The sequence below is a fragment of the Amblyomma americanum genome, chromosome 7 (assembly GCF_052857255.1).
Source record: "Amblyomma americanum isolate KBUSLIRL-KWMA chromosome 7, ASM5285725v1, whole genome shotgun sequence".
Classification (NCBI taxonomy): Eukaryota; Metazoa; Arthropoda; class Arachnida; order Ixodida; family Ixodidae; genus Amblyomma; species Amblyomma americanum.
In genome coordinates, this window is record NC_135503.1 from 2,611,719 (window position 1) to 2,630,726 (window position 19,008).

Sequence of the window (19,008 nt, forward strand, 5' to 3'; positions counted from 1 at the left end):
AACATTTGTCGTCACTTCGCGTAAAGGATCCGTTTCTCGTACCTAATTCTGAGGCAGTAGCTGGTTTCCTCCGAAATGAGAGCCCGGCGCTATGTGATGGCTTTAACGTAGATGTAGTTGATTTGTTTTATTCTCTTCCACACTTGGAACTAATCCAGTATGTTCAGCAATGTATTACGCAGGACAACAATGAAGGCGTGTTCCAAAATTAGTGTGGAATCACAATAGGATCCTTTCTGGAATTGTTATCTTACTACCTGAGTAACACCTTGTAGAGTAGGATGGTCGACTTTATATATGCAAAAATCGGGTGTGTGCATAGGTGCCAGGGTAGCTCCCATTCTCAGTAACATTTATCTAAGCCGGGTTGATATGAAAGTTGAGACTGATCTAGCCGGTTGTTGCATACACATTTTTCGTTATGTGTACGATTACCTAGTGCTGGCTAGGTCCGTGATTCCCGAATTTGTGTCAAATGTTCTTGATGTTTTTGCATGGAATGGGCCGGGCCTGAGGTTCACACATGAAGTCCCTGAGGAAAGTCTTGCAATTTCTCGATTTAAAATTGTCTTTCGAACTCAACCATGTCTGTTGGCAGTATTCCCCTAGGAGTAAAAAGCCTCTTTTAAATTACAGGTCCTTTCATTCAAAGCTTGTAATAAGTGGTATCGTTACGGGATGCTTAGACATGGCAGTAAAGGGTGGGGAGCAAGCATGGGGTAAACGTTCTGTTCTCTGCACCTAACAAGCTAGAAAGAGATGGGGCGACAATTCAAAGAAGGCATGAAGGGCGCAGAAGAAATGCCTGCAGCATAAATCATGAAAATAGATATGTTCCCTGTAAGACTGGCGTAGAGTATCAAATTCCCATGTCCTGTGGCCTTACATACATAGGCCAGACTGGCCGCTGCGCGAACGTGCTGCTCATGGAGCACACTAATTCTTTAAGGAAGAAAGAAACTAACCTAGCTAAGCATTGTTTCACGTGCAAATGCACGCTGTTTTTTGATGATACTGATGTCCTGTTCGCTCATTCTGACCAGCGCACCAGAGAAGTAGCTGAGGCATTTCATATTATCAGAAAAAGTGAAGGGTGCGTGAGTACGCCATCTGTTACATTATCGCTTCGAGAAATCAATATGCTACATAGTGGGTAGCGGTTCTGCTGATGCACACGTACTTTTAAAGCGGTTTGTACCATGTACTAGCACTAGGAGTCTTGTTGACATTTCGCAAGTGCGCTGTTTTCCGTGTGTGTATATATGACGTGCTTCTTCCTAATAAAAAAATCAGTTGTAAGTTCAGCGCTGGTTTGTGTGTCTCGTCTCTTACTTGGTCTTTGTTTGTTTGCGCTGTTAAACCACCACTATGCATCAACACCAACTAGCCCAATCTGCAGTTCTTCTACAGTTTGATAATTCACCTATGAGCACTAAATAACTTAAGATTAAATTTATTTTCTCATGCTGTAATAATAATAATAATAATTGGTTTGGGGGGAAAGGAAATTGCGCAGTATCTGTCTCATATATCGTTGAACACCTGAACCGCGCCGTAAGGGAAGGGATAAAGGAGGGAGTGAAAGAAGAAAGGAAGAAGGGGTGCCATGCTGTGTCAGTTCCGGTTTCATCAGCCGTACGATGGCTGTGACAAGGCACGAAAAAAAAACTGAAATAGAAATGCTGATAGGTATTTTTAATTCACTACAACTCTAAAACCAGCCTTCTTCAACAGCTGAATGATGACAAATGATATATCAGCAGTTATACTGCCGCTTTTTTACAAGCGTCACGTGGTGTAAAGGCCCACTACACGGTGGTGAGAGAAAGGTGTGCACGGGCTGCATGCATTAGCCCTGACAACGTTGTGGCAGACATGCGACACTGCAGCAGCAGGCCGCAGAGTTCACAGGGTGGCCAACCTATCGCGATCAATGATTAATTTAACTGCCACCTGCCAGGATGGGGGCGGAACGCACTCAACGTTAGAGACGCCAAGCCGCGTCTACTTGCCTGATACACCACAGCTTTCGCTGTCTAACCAGGTTAAGCAGTAGTTAAACCACAGCTGATTGAAAATGCCGTAACGTAACAAGGAAATGTATCTGAGTATGAGAATGGTAGCGCATTATGCTCATGCATATTGAGTCTGTGCAGCTGATCGAAGTTATTTCTTTTTCCTTTTATATTCTTGAAGGCCGACATAATGCAAGTTCACCCACTATACTTCGTTCTCGCCGTGTACCACGCTGGAACGTTATCCATTATGTATCCACGTTCCTGCGTCTGCAACGAGATCGTCTATGCAGAGAAGTTTATCAGGACAACTGACATGGTTTGTTACACACTATAAAGTCTTCTTGTCACATTTGTTTCTATTCACTTACAACTTCTTGTAACACTGTCACTTTCTTACAGGCTGTTCCTGGACTGATCATCAAGCTACTGGGATTATTTACAAGTCTCGTTGCCATTAACACATCTGGATACTACCTTTTCAACATGGCTGTGCCGCCACTGCGTGTTCCTCATGAGCCTCAAGATTATATTCTTGACAAACGCTGAAAACTGACTAGAATCCCCACAACGTTTCTGAACCGCTCTCAGTTAGCTACATGGAGTGCTACTGCGAACACAGAGACTGACCCACATCTAAAAAACTTCCATTATCTTTAAAAAAAAGAAATTGTCTCTCTACTAGCGCCACCTATTCACTATGGTATCTTGTGCGTTCTTTTTAGTGGCACAGTTCACTTCTGTTATTGGAGAAAAGGTATACGGAGGACGCTCCTGACGTTTGACCGTTTGGCGAGGCGTAGTGGACTGGCGAAAGCGACTAATTATTGTTTGTGTGGTCCTGCAGACGCCACATTTGTTCGTTCATTTACAGTATTCAGCCGTTTATATGGCCTCGGCGTTGTTCGCATGCACAAGATGCAACGCACGTCATCCTTTCGAAGAACTTTCTCAAGGGCAGCAGCTTTGTAAAGTAGGTGAACAGTGCTCTAGTTTCTTGTTCTTAGAACCACTGTATGCAAACTTGACGAGCGATACTGCATATAGTCTGCCACAAGGGCAGGGGAACATTGTTTCAAAGGAGCTGCTCGTTGGGAGGTAGTGTCTGGATTTCGCGTTAGGCTTAATGCTGATGCGACCAAGGGGTGCTAGCGGATGCACCTCAATTTATTTGTTTTGAATGCCAGGGGAAACCATGATTCTGCTTCGTGTGCTCCGTATTTGTGCGTGTTGGTCTGATCATTATTAATGAAGTGACGTAGTTGAAAGCTTCCCACTCTTCCATACTGTTTGCGCAATACCATGTTATGTGGATAGCTGCGTCAGTTCATTTCTCTCCATTCTTATGTAACAGTAAGGAGGAGTTGCTACAATTCAGCGTATCGCTGGGAGGAGGGCGTGGTATGCATGCAAGCTTGTAGGCGAGTCTCCTTGGACGACTCGCTTCCGCAGCTAGTTTGACGTGCATGAGTCATAATGGCGGCACTTTCCGCTGATGGGCCGTCCGGTAACCAGCTGGCTGCTACGTAGAAATCGGCGAAGTGCGCTGAGGTACATAGCATTGCGCGCTTTGATCGGGGCCGAGGATTGCTGTCGCTTAGTCGCCTAATTGGCAGCATCGAGTAAGTCCAGCGGTGGGCTGCACATTGCAGTAGTTTCGCCATGCTGTGTGAAACTCGGTCAACCGATATCTCAGCTTGTATTTTTCGTTCATTCACCCATGCTGCGGTTTATATTGTCAGTGCAGTTCAGGCCGATAGACCGCCGGCTGTCTGCGAGGCAGTTTCATGCTTTTATAATCCTTATGTAATTGCGAGGAGAAGGAAAAAGCGGGGAACGTTCCCTGAGGATAGGGCTTTTCATTTGTTGATTTACTTAATTAGTTTCACTGGAATTGGAACATATTAAAGAACCTTGTAGGCCACTCGGGAGCATCATGCTCTTTTTTGTATTCTGCTTTAGATAGGTTTGATTTGTGTCAGTAGTGGGCATATTTTAGTTTTCCAAATAGGATACAGAAGTGCCGCAAAATTATCATAGTCTCAGTATAGCGGTTGAAAGCAATCAACTATGCTGATGTATTGTTTGGCCATGCTGCTGATTTTTTTCTTGAAGCCTAGGCAATGCAAATGCGTATCATCTGTGGCAGGAGAGAACTCTCCAGTGACCGACCCCAGCTCTCCGTGGTCGGTCACTTTGTTCTTAGGATTGGAGGGTATGGTTATGGGGCAGGCTGAGACGAAGAAAGGGTGAGATGTCTCACAGAGTAGGCGAAGGAAACCATCAGTGTCTGTTAAGCCGGTGCAAAGGTGCTTAAAGGCAGCCTGCACACAGCAGAATTGAGGACCGTGGTGGAGGTGTGCTCATGCACTGGAGATCCAGTGCAGGGCACCATGAACTGTGGCAGGAGATGCAGCAAACCCTGCATAATTGCTGCCACTGTGCAGGCTTATGGCAGTATGTGTACAGGGGGCTGCAGTGGTAGGCAGTGAGAAGTTTGTATATCATGTGATTTTTCATTGTTTCAGTAAGCCTGCATGATTTTTTTTGTTTGACTCAGCTCCGAACACTTTTTTGCTACAGAAAGTAATGGATGAAAACGTTTGGGCTTCTTTTGGAACTGCTTACGATTAGTACCATTTTGAGTGTAACTTCCTCTGCAATCCTAAAAAGTAACAAACTTTTGCTGCATAAAGGATTCGCTGTATTTCTTGCCAACTGTAGTAGTTGTACGTGGCATGTTCACATTGGTTGCAAAACTGGTACATGGTTCACCCACTGTTAGCACATGTGGTGGTAAGGTGTGAGTGTTTTGGACCTTTGCTTCGGTGGTGTGGCAGGTACTGTACCATTTTTGCGCACTGTACCAAAGGCCTTCATAGGATAATCAACGCATGCACTAGGAAAGAAAAAAAATTGTCTGTCTTATCATAGAGAGTAGCTGTACGCATGAAATGCATTGCAGCAAGGCGCCCTGCTATGGGAGTAGTCAGGCTGATGATGATGAATAGATGGCAGTAGCTATGCTCGGGTGTTGGCCAGGTCCCTTGTCTGCTGGAACCCTCTTCTATTCAACATGGGCAGTGTGCATAGCCTCAGTGGTTCCTTTCCCAGCTCTTTCATCTGAACAGCGCAGTTGATACCCGTGCTCGCCACCGCATTTAGCCCCTTATCTTTTTCACACTAGTCAGTACTCTCAGCGTTATTCACTACTTTCGTTGCTTAACGTACTATAGTGCTTGGTTGTCTATCTTTTGCCTTAAAGGTCCACTACAGAGGATTTCGAGTTTGCCTTATTGCGGGACCTACGCACTCCTAGGATACTTAGAAACTTCAAATTATTCTGTGTGGTTGATTTCCCTTTTAATTCTGATTAAATCTCCTGGCTCCTACCTTTCGCTTTTAACTTGCTGCGGAAAGTAGGAGGAGTCAACCGGCATGGTTGCCATGGGGAAAAGCAAGCGCGGAGTGCCTTTCAGCCAATCGTATGGTGGCTTGCTGCTCTGCCATTGGCAAAGTAATACACTGAGCGATTGTCAAAAATTGCTTGGGTTGCTGGCTGGACTGTGTTCAGCTGGAGCAGACAGTCTGGTGCATCACCCATGGAGTAAACAGGGAGAAAACAGTTCTGAAGCACTTGTTCGGGCTTGTTATTTCAGTTCACTGAACAACAAATATGTAGCGGTCTTATTCAAATTGTTACTTATCGTGTCCAAAAAGAGTTACGTTTTCATGGATTGTAGTATTTTCATTGGCCATCACAGAACGATGAGGTTGAGTGGTGAAAGCAAATAGTCCACACATATTCTGATCTTACACGGGCTCAATTTGTGGCTGGAAGTTTATCAACAGAAGCCCAAAAAAACAGTTAAAAGTGAAAAAGAATTTTCTCAGAGTGCTCTTTCGTGCACCTTTTGATGACTAATATGGCCACCTTGGTGTGAATGGCGACATAGGCAAGCCTTTCTATCTCGACTGCCTCCATTGCATGGCCACGGTAGCAGCATTACTACATCTGAGCATCTGGGAGCACAGAACCATCGAATGAAAGATTAGGAAAATGACTTACAACAATGGCATGAGAGACTTCCATCTAGAGCACTCAGCACGAGAGGTTGCAGTTGTGGCCGAGGTGTCAAGGTGTCTGGAAACAAAGCTGCCCTGTTTGTGCCAGTGCTGGTTTGGATCCCTTTGTGGCCCAAGTTTCTTTTTTTTTCTGCTGGATACCATTAAGATAGGAAAATTTTAGGATTGTTCAGCGATTTCGGGTTTGACTAAGTTCGCTGTGGTTTCCAAACGATGTTTGCCTGAATTTTCCGAGAATGGGACCTAAATGCATTTCATGCCTTAAGAAAATAATGCAACTCATTACTTTCTTAAGCTCTGGCATCGGCAAAGTGATACGTAAATCAGAGTCCGCGCATATTTTTATTTCCGTGGGCCTTATTTGCGGCTATGTTGTCTGCGACAAACTATTTATTCACAGAAACCTGAAAAAAACAAAATAAAAGCGAAAGCTAAGCCGCCACGGGGCTGGCTAAAAGGCACTTCACGTGTTGGTTGACTCCTCCTACCTTCAGCTTTGAGTTTAAAAAAAAAGGCGGGAGCCGGGACGTTTAATCCGATTTAAATTGGGGAAATCGGCCGCACAGGACAATAATTTGAAGTTTATAAGAATGTTCGGAACGTGTAGATCGAGTTCCCTTGGTAAAAAGACGAGTTCAGATTCCTCTTTAGTACACCTTTAAGGTTATGGAAGTGTTGTAATGGCATTCAGCAAACACTGCTGTCCTCTACCAACTTGACATGCAAGACATTGCTCCATTTGATCTGAGATTGCATATTGGCTGGCTCACCTGTATTGCCATGCATTTTGTTTTAAATACCAAACAAGGCGGTGCACAAAAATTTGTAAAAAATAAAATTCGGGGGGCACTTTGTTGACCTAAAGTGTGGTGATGTGAAAGCCTTTAGTGCGGTGTTGCTGCTTGTGTCACTGCTATGTGGTTAAGATGTTAAGTACACAATTGTTTGTGAATTCTAAATGTTGGAGACACTGGAGGGAGTTTGCGAGGCGTCTGTCTGATTTTACGCCTTTCCGCAAACTCTCCAGCGTCCTTACGCTAGACATATATTAGTGTTCGCAGAGAAAAAGAAAGAAAAATAATGTTCCCCTGCCCGCACTGCTGAAGACACAACAGGCTAGACAAAAATTATTGTGGGACCATGAAAAGAACGAAAAATAAAGTGTCCCTGACAAGAACTACATATGCTTTGGCAGGAAGTAGCATAGTTGTTAGCACGCACAGCTTCGGAATGGAAGGACGATGGTTCAAATCCCGCCATGCACAAATATTTTTTCTTATCGAGTTCACGTCATTTGATTGACAGCTATAGTGTGACAGATTTCACTGTTGGACGGACAGCGATGAGTCAAAGGCTTTCGCCTTAAAAAAGAAATTCAGCCCCGCGTGTCTCTGCGGCTCAGCGAGTTTCATACGGTTTACTTCAACAAAGATAATTTCGCATAAATTTGGGTGTAATGCAGTGGTAATGGAATAGTGCACGGTTATTGACATAGTTTAGTGGAGAATAGGGATTTTAGTGCTCCAGTCGTATTGAAAGTTGCTGCATTAAGGCATGTTGTTGAGTGAGTTGGTGACTGAGCATTATGAAGGAACGCAGCACTAAAGGAACGGGACAGAAGAGGATAGACGCACAGGAACACTAAAATACCAGGGTTTGCATTTGTTTTGGCATGGGATGTATTGGTGGTGTTGGTAAAAAGTCGGGGGTTTTAACTTGGCTAAACCGATTTAGTGCGAAAGCACGGGTGCGTCTTCTTTATCAATGCCAGTGCCTAAAGTACGCCGGTGGCCTATGCTCCTGTGCTGCACTTCTGCCGCAGTTTTGTGAACGCGAGCATGTATTGTTGTAGTGCCGTGTTCCTGCCACAACTTTTTCACGTCAATGCCGGCAGCGCACATCTGTCACTACACCACATAGCTGAGGGCATGAATATTAGTTTTATATCTAGTATTAGTGGGCTAAGAAAGACTGTGTGCAGTGCACAGCGCGAGAGTGTGCCGCAGGTTAACACGAGGCGTTTTCGGCTGCACCGATACCGATAGCTCTCGCGTAGCGGCCTGCGAAGCTGATCTGACCGTGCCACCGCGGCTTGCAAGATGACAAGACGCAAAAATGACAAAATTCTTGATCAGTGTTGGCGAGGGTATGAGTGCTTTAACCTTAAAATAATTTAGCGTTTGTTATAGCCATCCATGATGAGCGGAGTTCTCAGCCGGCCTAAATGGCAAAGTCCTAGCAGCACACAGAAATATATACTTAGAGATAAGAGCAAGGCAAATATTATAGCTTCAGCGGTTTTTCTCAATTAATCTTCCGAAAACATGTGCCTCCATTCGGCTAAGCTCGTTCCATGCTTCCAGTTCACTCCCACCGAGGTACTCTTCACATAAATTTTGGAGTAGTGCATTGGTAATGAAATTGCTGTGATACCCTTTTACCCTGCAGAAACTTGAAAACACCATCAATTTGAAAGAACCGAGACCATTTTGCTTTCTAAAATTTCCTAGAAAAACTTCCCTTTTCATGAAATTTTACTCTAGTTCCCTTTTGGGAACAATTCCCCGAATGGAACGACACTGATGACCGGCACTTACAGTAGTATGGAGGCCAAATTTTTAATTGAGTGTTTTCTTCTTTGTAATGATGCATAAGACGATGTGCCATGTGACATTCTCATGTTTTTTCAATTTTCGGTTTTAACAGCTAAATGGTCGTTGTGATGGTGGAAGCCCTCTACTTTTCACGTGTGGCATGAAGAAACTGCAATATAATTGCACCTTCTTTGTTTGGTGTCATTTAGTCTCTTGAGACAGCATAGTTCATGCTCAATATAGGATTAAAGCTGATTATCATGTTCACATTTGTCCCAGGTGGAACTCTTTGCACCATCAATATTGTTATTCAGAAAAGATTTTTGTTGTGTGACCGCATGTGTGCAGAGTGCCATTAAAGGAGCAGACACCAAATTTTTGTTCGGCTTGCTCGTCGTGGGCAGGGGAGATTGAGAGGCTAACGCAATGGTTGAACAAGGTGAAGAGGAGGATCACTTGACGTGGTGGTGAGGAGCATCGCATAACAGCAGCCGCAGCAGCCTCATGAGGATACCACGACAGATGCTTGCAAAAAGTGTGTGCCGTGGGATGCTCGTAGATTCGCCATGCTGCCGGAAGTGGATATCCACAGGAAAGTCGATATATCAAAGTGGAATGTGCAAGACTGCAGTGCTAGGGGTGGTGCTGGCTCATAAAGCAGGGAAGCCCAGTGGTCAAACCAATTCGAAAAGGAGAGGCTAAGCCAAGTACCTAAACTTCAGAACCAGTAAGCACACTGGAAGAAAAAAGCCCTGACAAACAAAAAATGTCTGGGAAGCCAGACTGGAGAACTGTTGAAGCATCTACGCCCCATCAGGAATGGAAGAGAGCAGTGCATTGCAATCAAGGAGACTAGTGCTAGGCCAGACAAGAAACTAAGCAACAGCGCACCCCCATGCTATGACTGTGAAAAGAGGAGGACCAGCCCAGCATTTCAGTGACCGCCAGCTGCCGTCCTGAAAGTGTGTGTGGTGTTTGCGTGCTCATTTGTGGTTCACAGGACACTCCAGTCAAGTGATGCCAGAGTCAGTTGTGGGCCTTGACAGTTTGATGCGTCACCTGGGCACCACTATTTGTGCCAAGCTTCACCCGCGCTATACATGGAGATATTTTTGTACTGACTCCAGCCACTTGCACTGGTCTCTCTGATTGGCCATTGCATTTGTCCGTGTGGCTGAGCACTAGATGTTGTCCTTTCTACCCAATGATTAAATGAAATCTGAAGGCGTTCGTGCCGTCGGCCTCTCTGTTTGCTCTTTTTGTGGGGCGAAGGAAGCTTGTATGATCAAGCAAGCGCACCACATATGACCTTGCATGGCTAATTGCACTACTCATATATAGTACTTATGCGCAGCTTTGGAATGTATGTGCTACATGCAAGCAAGAAGTGTGTACTAATTGCTTAATGCCGCTGCCTTATGTGCCTTGTTTGGAGCCTGCAACTTCAATGTCATTATAGGTTGTGGTGATGCCAGGAAATGGCTGAAAATTTCACATGACCTTTAAATGCCATCAGTAGTGTCAAAATCCAGTACTAAAATTTTATTGCTTAAAATGACATTCTCTTATTGTATTGTCATTGCTTTAGTTAATTTGGTAAGGTTGCTGTAAACCTTTCCCATGTTGGCTTGCTACACAGATATCTCTTTACTATGGCAAGCCTTGCAGACCAGAGTGTTGCTTTGGGGCAGGAAAGCCTATTCACCTTTTAAGCATTGGTGAAAATGGTGCTTGTCGCTGCAAGCCTACAGAGTGCTTGACTAAACGCTTCATGGAAAGTATTCTCATCTATCCTAGTAAGAACTATGGCAGACGTTCAATTTGTGAACTTCTGTCTTGAATTCAATTTGTGAATTTTTGTCTTCATTAAATTACAAATGGCATTGTGAATGCTATCATGCGGCCCTTCATGAATGTCTTGTTCTTGTTGCCATGTGATGAGTGTATTGTGCCTTTGGACAATAGCTAGCTACATTTGCCTTCAGTGGATGTTGTCGCCTCCTTTGTGTCATTGAAAGAAGTGGTTTCACTCCTTGTGTGGATAAATTATACACCTGTAACACCCAGTACGTGTGAAAGCAACTATACTTCCAGGTGTCATTGTAAGGGTTGTGGTGAAATTGGGGACAAAAGTGGATGGTTGCATTCCAAGAATGTCCTAACAAACTTCAGTTTTGTTTTTACACAGTCAATAAATTGTACACAGTTAAAACATCCACATCGCACGAGAAGGTTGCTGGAGCACTACGAAACGTGTAGGCACACTTCACGATAATGCAAAAGTTGCTGACATGTTATGCATTCCATGATTCATTGCATTGAACTTTGCTCGCATATTTGGCACATTTCTACTCAGTGAAACATTTCACTTTTCTCTATAAGGTCAGTGATTATTGGAGGCTATGCATAAATGTCATGTTGCATTATCACATTCTCAGTCAGTATGATAATGATTGCATTCCAGTTGTATTTCCTTTCACCCTCTGTTTTGCTGGGATCTGCTATAGAATAGAATGAAAAGAATTGTTATATTGTGCCAGCTGTAGTTGCGAGCGCTTGTTCAGGGTTGCTGATGCTGCAGCATTCTATATTTTCATAGCTAACAACTCTCCCGGCTTGCGTCTTCATTGCATTTTCAAACACCGCTACTCAAGACATGTTGCATGCAGTGCAGATAATGTAGCAACTTTTGTAAATGTGTGGTATTTGCTGCAAAGCAAAACATCTTGAGTTCAGAGATTGCATTGCCCTTGGAACTGGCCATGCTGCCAAAACTTAACGGTGCACTAAAGAGGAATCTGAACTCTTTTTTTTATCTTGGGAACTCTATCTACACATTCCGGGCATTCTTAGAAGCTTCGAATTATTGTCCTGCACGGCCGATTGCCCTAATTAAATTGGATTAAACATCTCAGCTCCCGCCTTATTTTTTTTTAACTCAACGCGGTAGGTAGGAGGAGTCACCAACGCGTCAGCCAGCCCTGTGGCGGCAATGCAGGGTGATACATTAATCAGAGTCCACCTCTATTTTTATTTCCGTAGGCCTGATTAGCAAATATATTGTCTGTGACTGAAACTGTTTATTCACAGTAACCTAAAAAAACAACATAAAAGCGAAAGCGGAGCCGCCACTGGAGTGGCTGAAAGGCACTCCACGCGTTGGTTAACTACGCCTACCTACCGCGTTGAGTTCAAAAAAAGGCAGGATCTGGGACTAATCCGATTTAATGAGGGCAATCGGCCGCACAGGACAATAATGCGAAGTTTCTAAGAATGCCCAGAACGTGTAGCTAGAGTTCAGATTCATCTTTAGTGCACCTTTAAGTGTCTGTAGAGAATGTATTTGGGGGAAAAACTGTGCATTTCTAGTGTTGGCCTTGTTAGTGCCTGAAAAACTGTGAAGGCTGCCGATGTTAAAGCGAAAAGGCTTATCACTTGGTGTAATAAGGATTGTGCTGAAAGGAAGCTTTTTGCTGGCATTTCACCTGTGTCATGGCCAGTTTGTGTGCAGCTCACAACTAAGCTGTTAGTGCCATTAGAGCAGGGCACGGAGTCTCATGCTTTCTGTGGTGTCGTGCCTTTGTGTCTTCTCCTTCTCACAGTCTGTTGAGTCCACCATGAAGAGTGCCTCCACTCTAAAGAGCTCACTGCCTCTCAACAAAGGTAAGAAAATGCCCGAATTCTACATTGGCCTTATTATTACTGTGGGGCTGCTGGATCATGGTTGTGTGTTGTTTTGAATCTCTTCTTAGCAGGCGTCATGAATGAGCTGCACTCTTCTGGTGTCGCTTTGAGGTCGTGCAGCTTTCTGGGTGCACCTTCTCTAGCACTAATATGACTAACACGGAACCCTGTCAACAGCTGTAAGCATGCACAACGCTATGCAGGAAGGTGCATTTTTTTTTCTTCATGGAACTCTACATCCCACACGCTGTCTAGCGTGCAGAGCAGTCTTTTTCAGCACCCTTGTCACATTGCTACCTTGTCTGTTATGTGTAAGAGAGCATGTGGGAATCACTATTAATAAACTGAGCAAATTTTTAATAATTTTATCGGGTCAGGAACAGACCTTCAAAGCAAGCTTGCCCTTTTTTATTTAAAAGTCGTTTGGTAAGCACGGCCCAATGTGGTTACGGGAATTCCAGAGTAGCTTTTGAAGTAGGGTGTAACTACCATTGCCATAGACCTGAGCAGGGCCATACCACGGTAATTGTAACCATGTGGCCATGCTCAGGTTGACAGTGGCAATTACCTCCTTTATAATCAACCCTGCCTTGGGATTTCTCTGGAGTGCATTGGATACATTGTCCCTGCTTGAAGTTGTTGATTGATTTAGCCTTATGCCATTAACTCTTCGCTTCCTGGTCAGTTTAGAGAGAGAGAGGTCCCCAATTCATGCTCTTGGTCAAAGTGGAGTTTTCAAATAAGATTTTTCTCCGAACGCTGTTTATTTTTTGTGACTGCACTCGGGTGTATGTCTTTTGTAAATATAGTAACTGGCCTAATAAAAACAGTTATCTTTGCTATGATCTCAGGTTATGTCAAATACTTGATAAGAGGGGAAAAACAACACACAAAGCAGTCCAGTGTGCATCTTACAAAAATAATAAAAAAAGGGCTTATGCATCACTGTCATTGTGAGCTGAAGTTTGTGGAGGCACTGCTCATTTTGGGAACTTCTCAGGTCTGTGCGTGTCCTGTCCTTTTTTTCCCACACACACCCTTCCACTGGACCCATTTTAGTGGATATGTAGTTGCTGTCCACCACTGCTTTGACACCTGTTGAAAACTAGGCAGATCTACGACTTTCTGGGTAATCATAATAGAATAAAATTAATGGAATTGGGCATATTGTAACGTAGGAAAGTTTAGCTATCGTGCTGCCCTGGTGACAGTTTCACTTGACTGGCAAACCTGTTCTTGTGACTGGAAATTTGGTAGGCAATGTTCTGCACACACACACCAGGCAATCTCCTTGCATGCAACTACATTCAGTAGCAGGGAAGTAGAACAGAGATGGTGATGCGACATTGCATCCACAGAATTGTACTGGAAGGCCATGGCAGTATGCCTGATACAGTGTGGTTAAAACATAATACGAAGAGCAGTTTTCCTGCTTCAACCCTGTCCCACTGTTTCTCAGTCTGAGCTGTGCCTCCACATCAGTTTTTGCTGCTTTGCATGGCTGTGATTTAATGGGCAAATTTTTCTACAGGACTGCCGGGGCGCCTTCCCCATTGTCAAGTGCACCTATTGCCGCACAGAGTTTCAGCAAGAAAAGTGAGTTTTTTCATGTTGATCTGTACAGCTTCCTATTGCCATTTTCTTATTTTTGATAGACTTTCTCTATGGGGGGGGGTGTGGAGCCAAGGGTGTGCATAAACGAGAAATTAGATACTTCAGAATGTAAATTGTTGGGAGTATGGCAAGTTGAGTGGTTCACCAGAAGTATTAACAGCCGCGTTACTTTGCACTACGGAGTGCTATGGTAAATAGATGAACAGTGAACTGCGAAGTGTGAAGAGAGTGGCTTACGGTTATACTGTGTTATCAAAATTACATGCTTGTTAATATTTGAATTTTGGGTTGGAATTTTTTTTTAGTAGCAGACACCAATTTTTGCTGTGTTCTAGAGCTTGCATATATATTTGGGGAAGCTGCTAAGGTTTGCAGGTGCACAGAACAATAACCGTAAAGCCTGCAGCATGTGTTGTTCATCGTGGTGCCCTAACTCTCTATCTTTGATGCAGCAAGGGCAGTACATCCACCATCTGCAAAAAGTGCGAGCAGAATGTCAAGGCATACGGAAAGGTGAGTAGCTCTGAAGCGCAGAAGAGGAAATTCGCTCCTGTGATGCGCCCTTTGCCGTGCAGTCATGTGTCCCTCTTCTTCTTCTCCTTGACATTAGCCCACTGCCTGTGAATACTGCAACATCATCGCTGCCTTTATTGGCAACAAGTGCCAGCGCTGTACCAACTCTGAAAAGAGATATGGCCCACCTGTGAACTGCGAGCAGTGCAAGCAGCGCTGCGCTTTTGACCGCAAAGATGACAGTCGCCGAAAGGTATGTGACAGCTGACATGCGTACAGTGCCTGTTGATTTTGCTTGGAAGTGTGCTCGAGCTTTGCGTACCACGTGTTCTAGGGTTGTGTCCTCAACGCCTTTAGGTATTACTTTGTTTTACTTTCGTGCAGCCAGGAAGGGCAGTCTGAGGGTACATTCCACCAAGCATATCATGCCCATGGTGCATGTTTACACGTGGCAGCTCCGCATTAAATGCAGAATTAGTGTTCCTCTCAGTGTATTTTCTCTGGAAGTGGGTTCATGTACTTAGTTGCAGCAGCCCTTGATGCAATAGGTCAGTTGTTTAAGCTGGCCCTCTTGGCTCCCTATAGAAATGGTTAACGTTACAGGCCCCGTTGCCTAGAAGATATGGTGTTGGCATTGCGAGCTAAAAATCACTGTCAAGGCTCTGTCAGGTGGTTGCTAGAAAGCAACCTAGGTCACATGATCTCGCGGCGTCATCACAACCTGCCCACCGGATAGTGAGCAAACTGCTCACTGTAGTAGGTGGCAGATATATTTACGATTGGTCGCTCGGGAAGAGCAACCTGGGCCGCACAAGGCCCACCACTGGGAGCACATGTCATGGCATGGCAGTGGTGCATCGCTTAACCGCTGCTCCACTGTGCCAGCAGGGGTATGGGGACTCCTAGAGGTCTATGGATGCAAAGTAGGGAATGACCTCCTGCATATATATATATATTTTTTTTATTGAGTAATACAAAGTTCTTGCCCTTGTGGCAGGCCGAAAAGGAGGGAGCATGTCCTCCCGACTAGGCCCCGGCCTCACAGGGTGCTGACGGTGCAGCAGCAGTGGCATGTCAGCAGCAGGTACACAACAAGTGACATTGTCCAAAATGTTGTACTAAACTAAATGGATATATTAAAACATAATTACATTTTGCATTCACAATTGTAATCTTCAAACTAGAATGTAACAGTGCTGTGCAAAAAGCAAAGCAAAGTAAAAAAAAAGTTGGTCAGTGAATTAAAAGGCAAGCAGTGAAGAGCATGCTTTGTTCAAGATGGGAGTATGAAGAAAAAAAAGAAAAGATTGCAAGAACGCGCATTGCAAAATCATCCAGGGAATGAAATTCCAGCATTCTGCTTAAATTTGCAAGACATTTTACTTTTCTTTGCAATATCAATTAATTTAGGGTGAGCATTACAGATGAACATATAGTTTGATATTCCACAATTCCCTTTCATAATTGGTACGAGGACGCTCGACTTCAACTGAGGTTTGCAGGGAAAAGTAACTTGTATCTCTGCTAAGGTACTGATAGGAATTGACCCATTACGCTATTACGTCATACCCTTAAGGCAGCGCTTAAGTGCCCTCTCCAATTTTTTCTAGGCCATATGTAATGTGTTGGTGCACTAGTGCCAAAACAGCTTATGGCTGTCCTGTACCCTAAGTTTGCATTTGCTTAAAGATGAGCTGCTGTACATGTTATGACTGGAGAAATATCTTTTGCGAGAATTTTACATGATCTCAGTTTGCATTCTTATTTTTGTGCTGTTACGTTGACTACTATTTCACTGTTTATTACCACAAAAGCATATGGAGTGAGGGCTGCTTCATGCTTGTTTCTTATGCTTCACTGCACTGGTCATGTAGTGGTCATGATTCAAATACATCCTTTTTTATTACCTTTAGCAAAATTGAATTACTTAAAAGTGAACGCATAAATATCACAGGCATCCTGCCTGGATAGCTTGGGTGAAATTTGTGACTCTTGATGTGGTCTTTGTACAGTCTCGAGCAAAAAAGATTAGCACACATGACGGAACTCCGGAGCGCTGGAATAACAACGCGTGGCGCTGCGGGTGACGAAGAGGCTGATAACGAGGGTGCCGGGCCATTCCCATTCTACAGTATTAGGGGAGTTCAGCGGACTGTCACGGCCCAGCAAAATTTATTTTTCTGTCTCGCCCTCTTTTTTTTAGCACAGCCTTGCTTCCGCAGGCAACTGGTGAAGAATAGAATAGTTTTTTTTTCTTGTTTGGCAGTTATTTTTGCGGGCAGCCTCAGCCGCGCTGAGCTTGGTAACTGCTTGAACAGCTCTGCATCCAGGAGCTGCCATGGCCTCCCAAGGGAGCAGATTTGAATATAATATTATATGGGGGTTAATGATAAAGCGACTAGCTAAAAGGCAGCTGCACGAGTCATCGCCAGATATCCTTTGGGCGGCAGTTCAAGAGGAATGGAGCAGGCTGCAGGCTCTTCCTGACCTTGCAAGCAACCTGTTTGACTCCTTCCGTGAGTGCCTGCAAAGCGTTGTGATGGTCGGTGGGGCCTATGCAAGCCATTAGTGCAACAACGTGTTTGCTCTCACATCACGGCAGCGAGCTGGCTATCCTCCTTACTTCTTTTCCTGAATTGAGGGGCCTGAATTGATGGGTAGTGCTCCTGTTAATATTGTTACTACACTTTCCGAACAAAGTGACTTGTCTGAGTTAGTTGCATCGGGAAAATAAACTGTTTTTCGAGCTTGTGTAATACTGGCTAAAAGCAGCGCTATCATATGTTGTTCCCGCGAGTTCCTTTTGACAAACCATCACGGACATAAAACAACTGTAATAAAAATGGTGCCATCTTTGCTCATAATAAGAGCCAAAAAAAATGCCGCATGCACAGTCACGTAGGGTCGGCACTTCGACGCTCGGGCGATGGCATGCTTCATGAAGCTTACTTCCTGCCGTCCCTCCCTATGCTGCAAATATGGAAATGGCCTGATAGGCAGGTCTGCAAACCGCAGCGTCACGTGGTGAGATATACAAATTCTGATCGCCAGTGATTTGTGCTAATATTTTTTACTCGCGACTGTACTTCAGCTGCACCATTGCAAACATGACATGCAGCTTGTGCTGCAGTATGTGCCGTCAGAAATGTCTCGCTTGACTTCGTTGTGCGGATGGACCTGCAGGTTGATGGCAAGCTGCTGTGCTGGCTGTGCACGCTGTCATACAAGAGGGCCCTGGCCAAGGCCAAGCAGAACGACCCGATGCGCCACTCCGCCCTGGGTAAGGCCACCTCGGCACCGCACCACAGCCACCACCACCATCACCACAGCCACCATCACCACCACCGGTCATCGTCAGGCTCTGGTGGGGGGCCCACCAATGCCACTTCCTCTTCCAGCCAGAACCACCACCACCATCGCAAGCACTCACACTCTTCTTCCTCACTTTCCAACCACAAGTGAGTGGCACCACACAGTCCTTTTTCGTGTACTGTCATATTGAGGGGCTCTGGAGCTTTCATTCAAATGCTCACCTTTATGTGTGGCCTTGGTTCTTTCAGTGCACCGCTACTGGCTGGTTTTGTCTCAAGAAAGTGAGAAAAGTGTGGTGTGATGTACTGCTGGGTGGGCTTGGCAGGGGCTCTGTGGGAAGCACCAGATGCCTGCTCCTGCACCTCCCAATAGCAAGGCAAAGAGGTCAAGCCTCAAAAGCCATGAGTGCTTTGACGAAAGGGTCCGTTTAGCATGCCCCTTCATTGACACCAGGCTTCCTGTGGCTACTAAGCAGTGGGTGCCTGTCTGTCTGCAAGACTGCAGTAGCGCTCACTAAACCTGTGACTGGCTGGAATTAAAATCATAGGCATGCCCATTTGAGGTGCTTTAAAATAGACATAAAATTAAGTTCCTTAAAGAACCGCAGCGGTGGCCTAGTGGTTGAGCATCCGCCCCGCATGCAGGAGGTGCGGGGTTCAATCCCCCGTGTGTACAAGCTTCCCCTGGCCTGGTGCTCAGCTTAAAAAAGGTGAAATGCTTGGGAAATGGGTGTTTGACCTTACCTTGAGCAAAAGAAAATACCTTCTGCCATGGCACTCTTTGGCCGCAGATGCCTTTGTGCCATAAAAATACACTATCCTCAAGTTCCCTAAGCACAGACGGTTCTCAAAAGGGTACATTGGTATTTAAGAGAACAGTATTGCTTGACAGCAGTTGTAGCAGTGTGCAGAACAGCCGTCCCTTCTCAATCATGATACTGCTGCCTTATGAGTTCAATAATGCTTTTGGGCTAGTTGGTTGTGTTGACCGTAATACCTTAAGAACCTGCATATAATACGAACCCGAATATAGTACGAGGTGATGTTCTAGAGACGCGAAATGGAAAAGGCTTTACCCGTGTATAATACAAGTGACGAAAGCTCGGAGAAGACATTTATTCAAATCGCATCCTGCACTTTACTTCAGTCACTTTCATCTTCAGCAGCACTTTCTTCGGACATTTCTTTGTC

At 44.8% G+C, this 19,008-nt stretch overlaps 2 protein-coding genes across 2 annotated transcripts in view; both read left to right on the forward strand.

The window, feature by feature from the left end:
- The window catches only part of LOC144098269 (Na(+)/citrate cotransporter-like), a 41,840-nt gene extending 39,199 nt beyond the window's left edge, over nt 1-2,641 (forward strand). The window contains exons 12-13 of the mRNA XM_077630779.1: nt 2,197-2,334; nt 2,418-2,641. Of these exons, the coding sequence (XP_077486905.1) occupies nt 2,197-2,334; nt 2,418-2,564 (285 nt within the window). The 3' untranslated portion in view covers nt 2,565-2,641. The remainder of the gene's footprint in view (nt 1-2,196; nt 2,335-2,417) is intronic.
- A 106-nt stretch (nt 2,642-2,747) lies between these two features.
- Nucleotides 2,748-19,008, forward strand: part of LOC144098271 (protein FAM76B-like) — a 46,109-nt gene continuing 29,848 nt past the window's right edge. Inside the window, exons 1-5 of the mRNA XM_077630781.1 lie at nt 2,748-2,988; nt 13,911-13,975; nt 14,446-14,506; nt 14,604-14,759; nt 17,690-17,964. Of these exons, the coding sequence (XP_077486907.1) occupies nt 2,905-2,988; nt 13,911-13,975; nt 14,446-14,506; nt 14,604-14,759; nt 17,690-17,964 (641 nt within the window). The 5' untranslated portion in view covers nt 2,748-2,904. The remainder of the gene's footprint in view (nt 2,989-13,910; nt 13,976-14,445; nt 14,507-14,603; nt 14,760-17,689; nt 17,965-19,008) is intronic.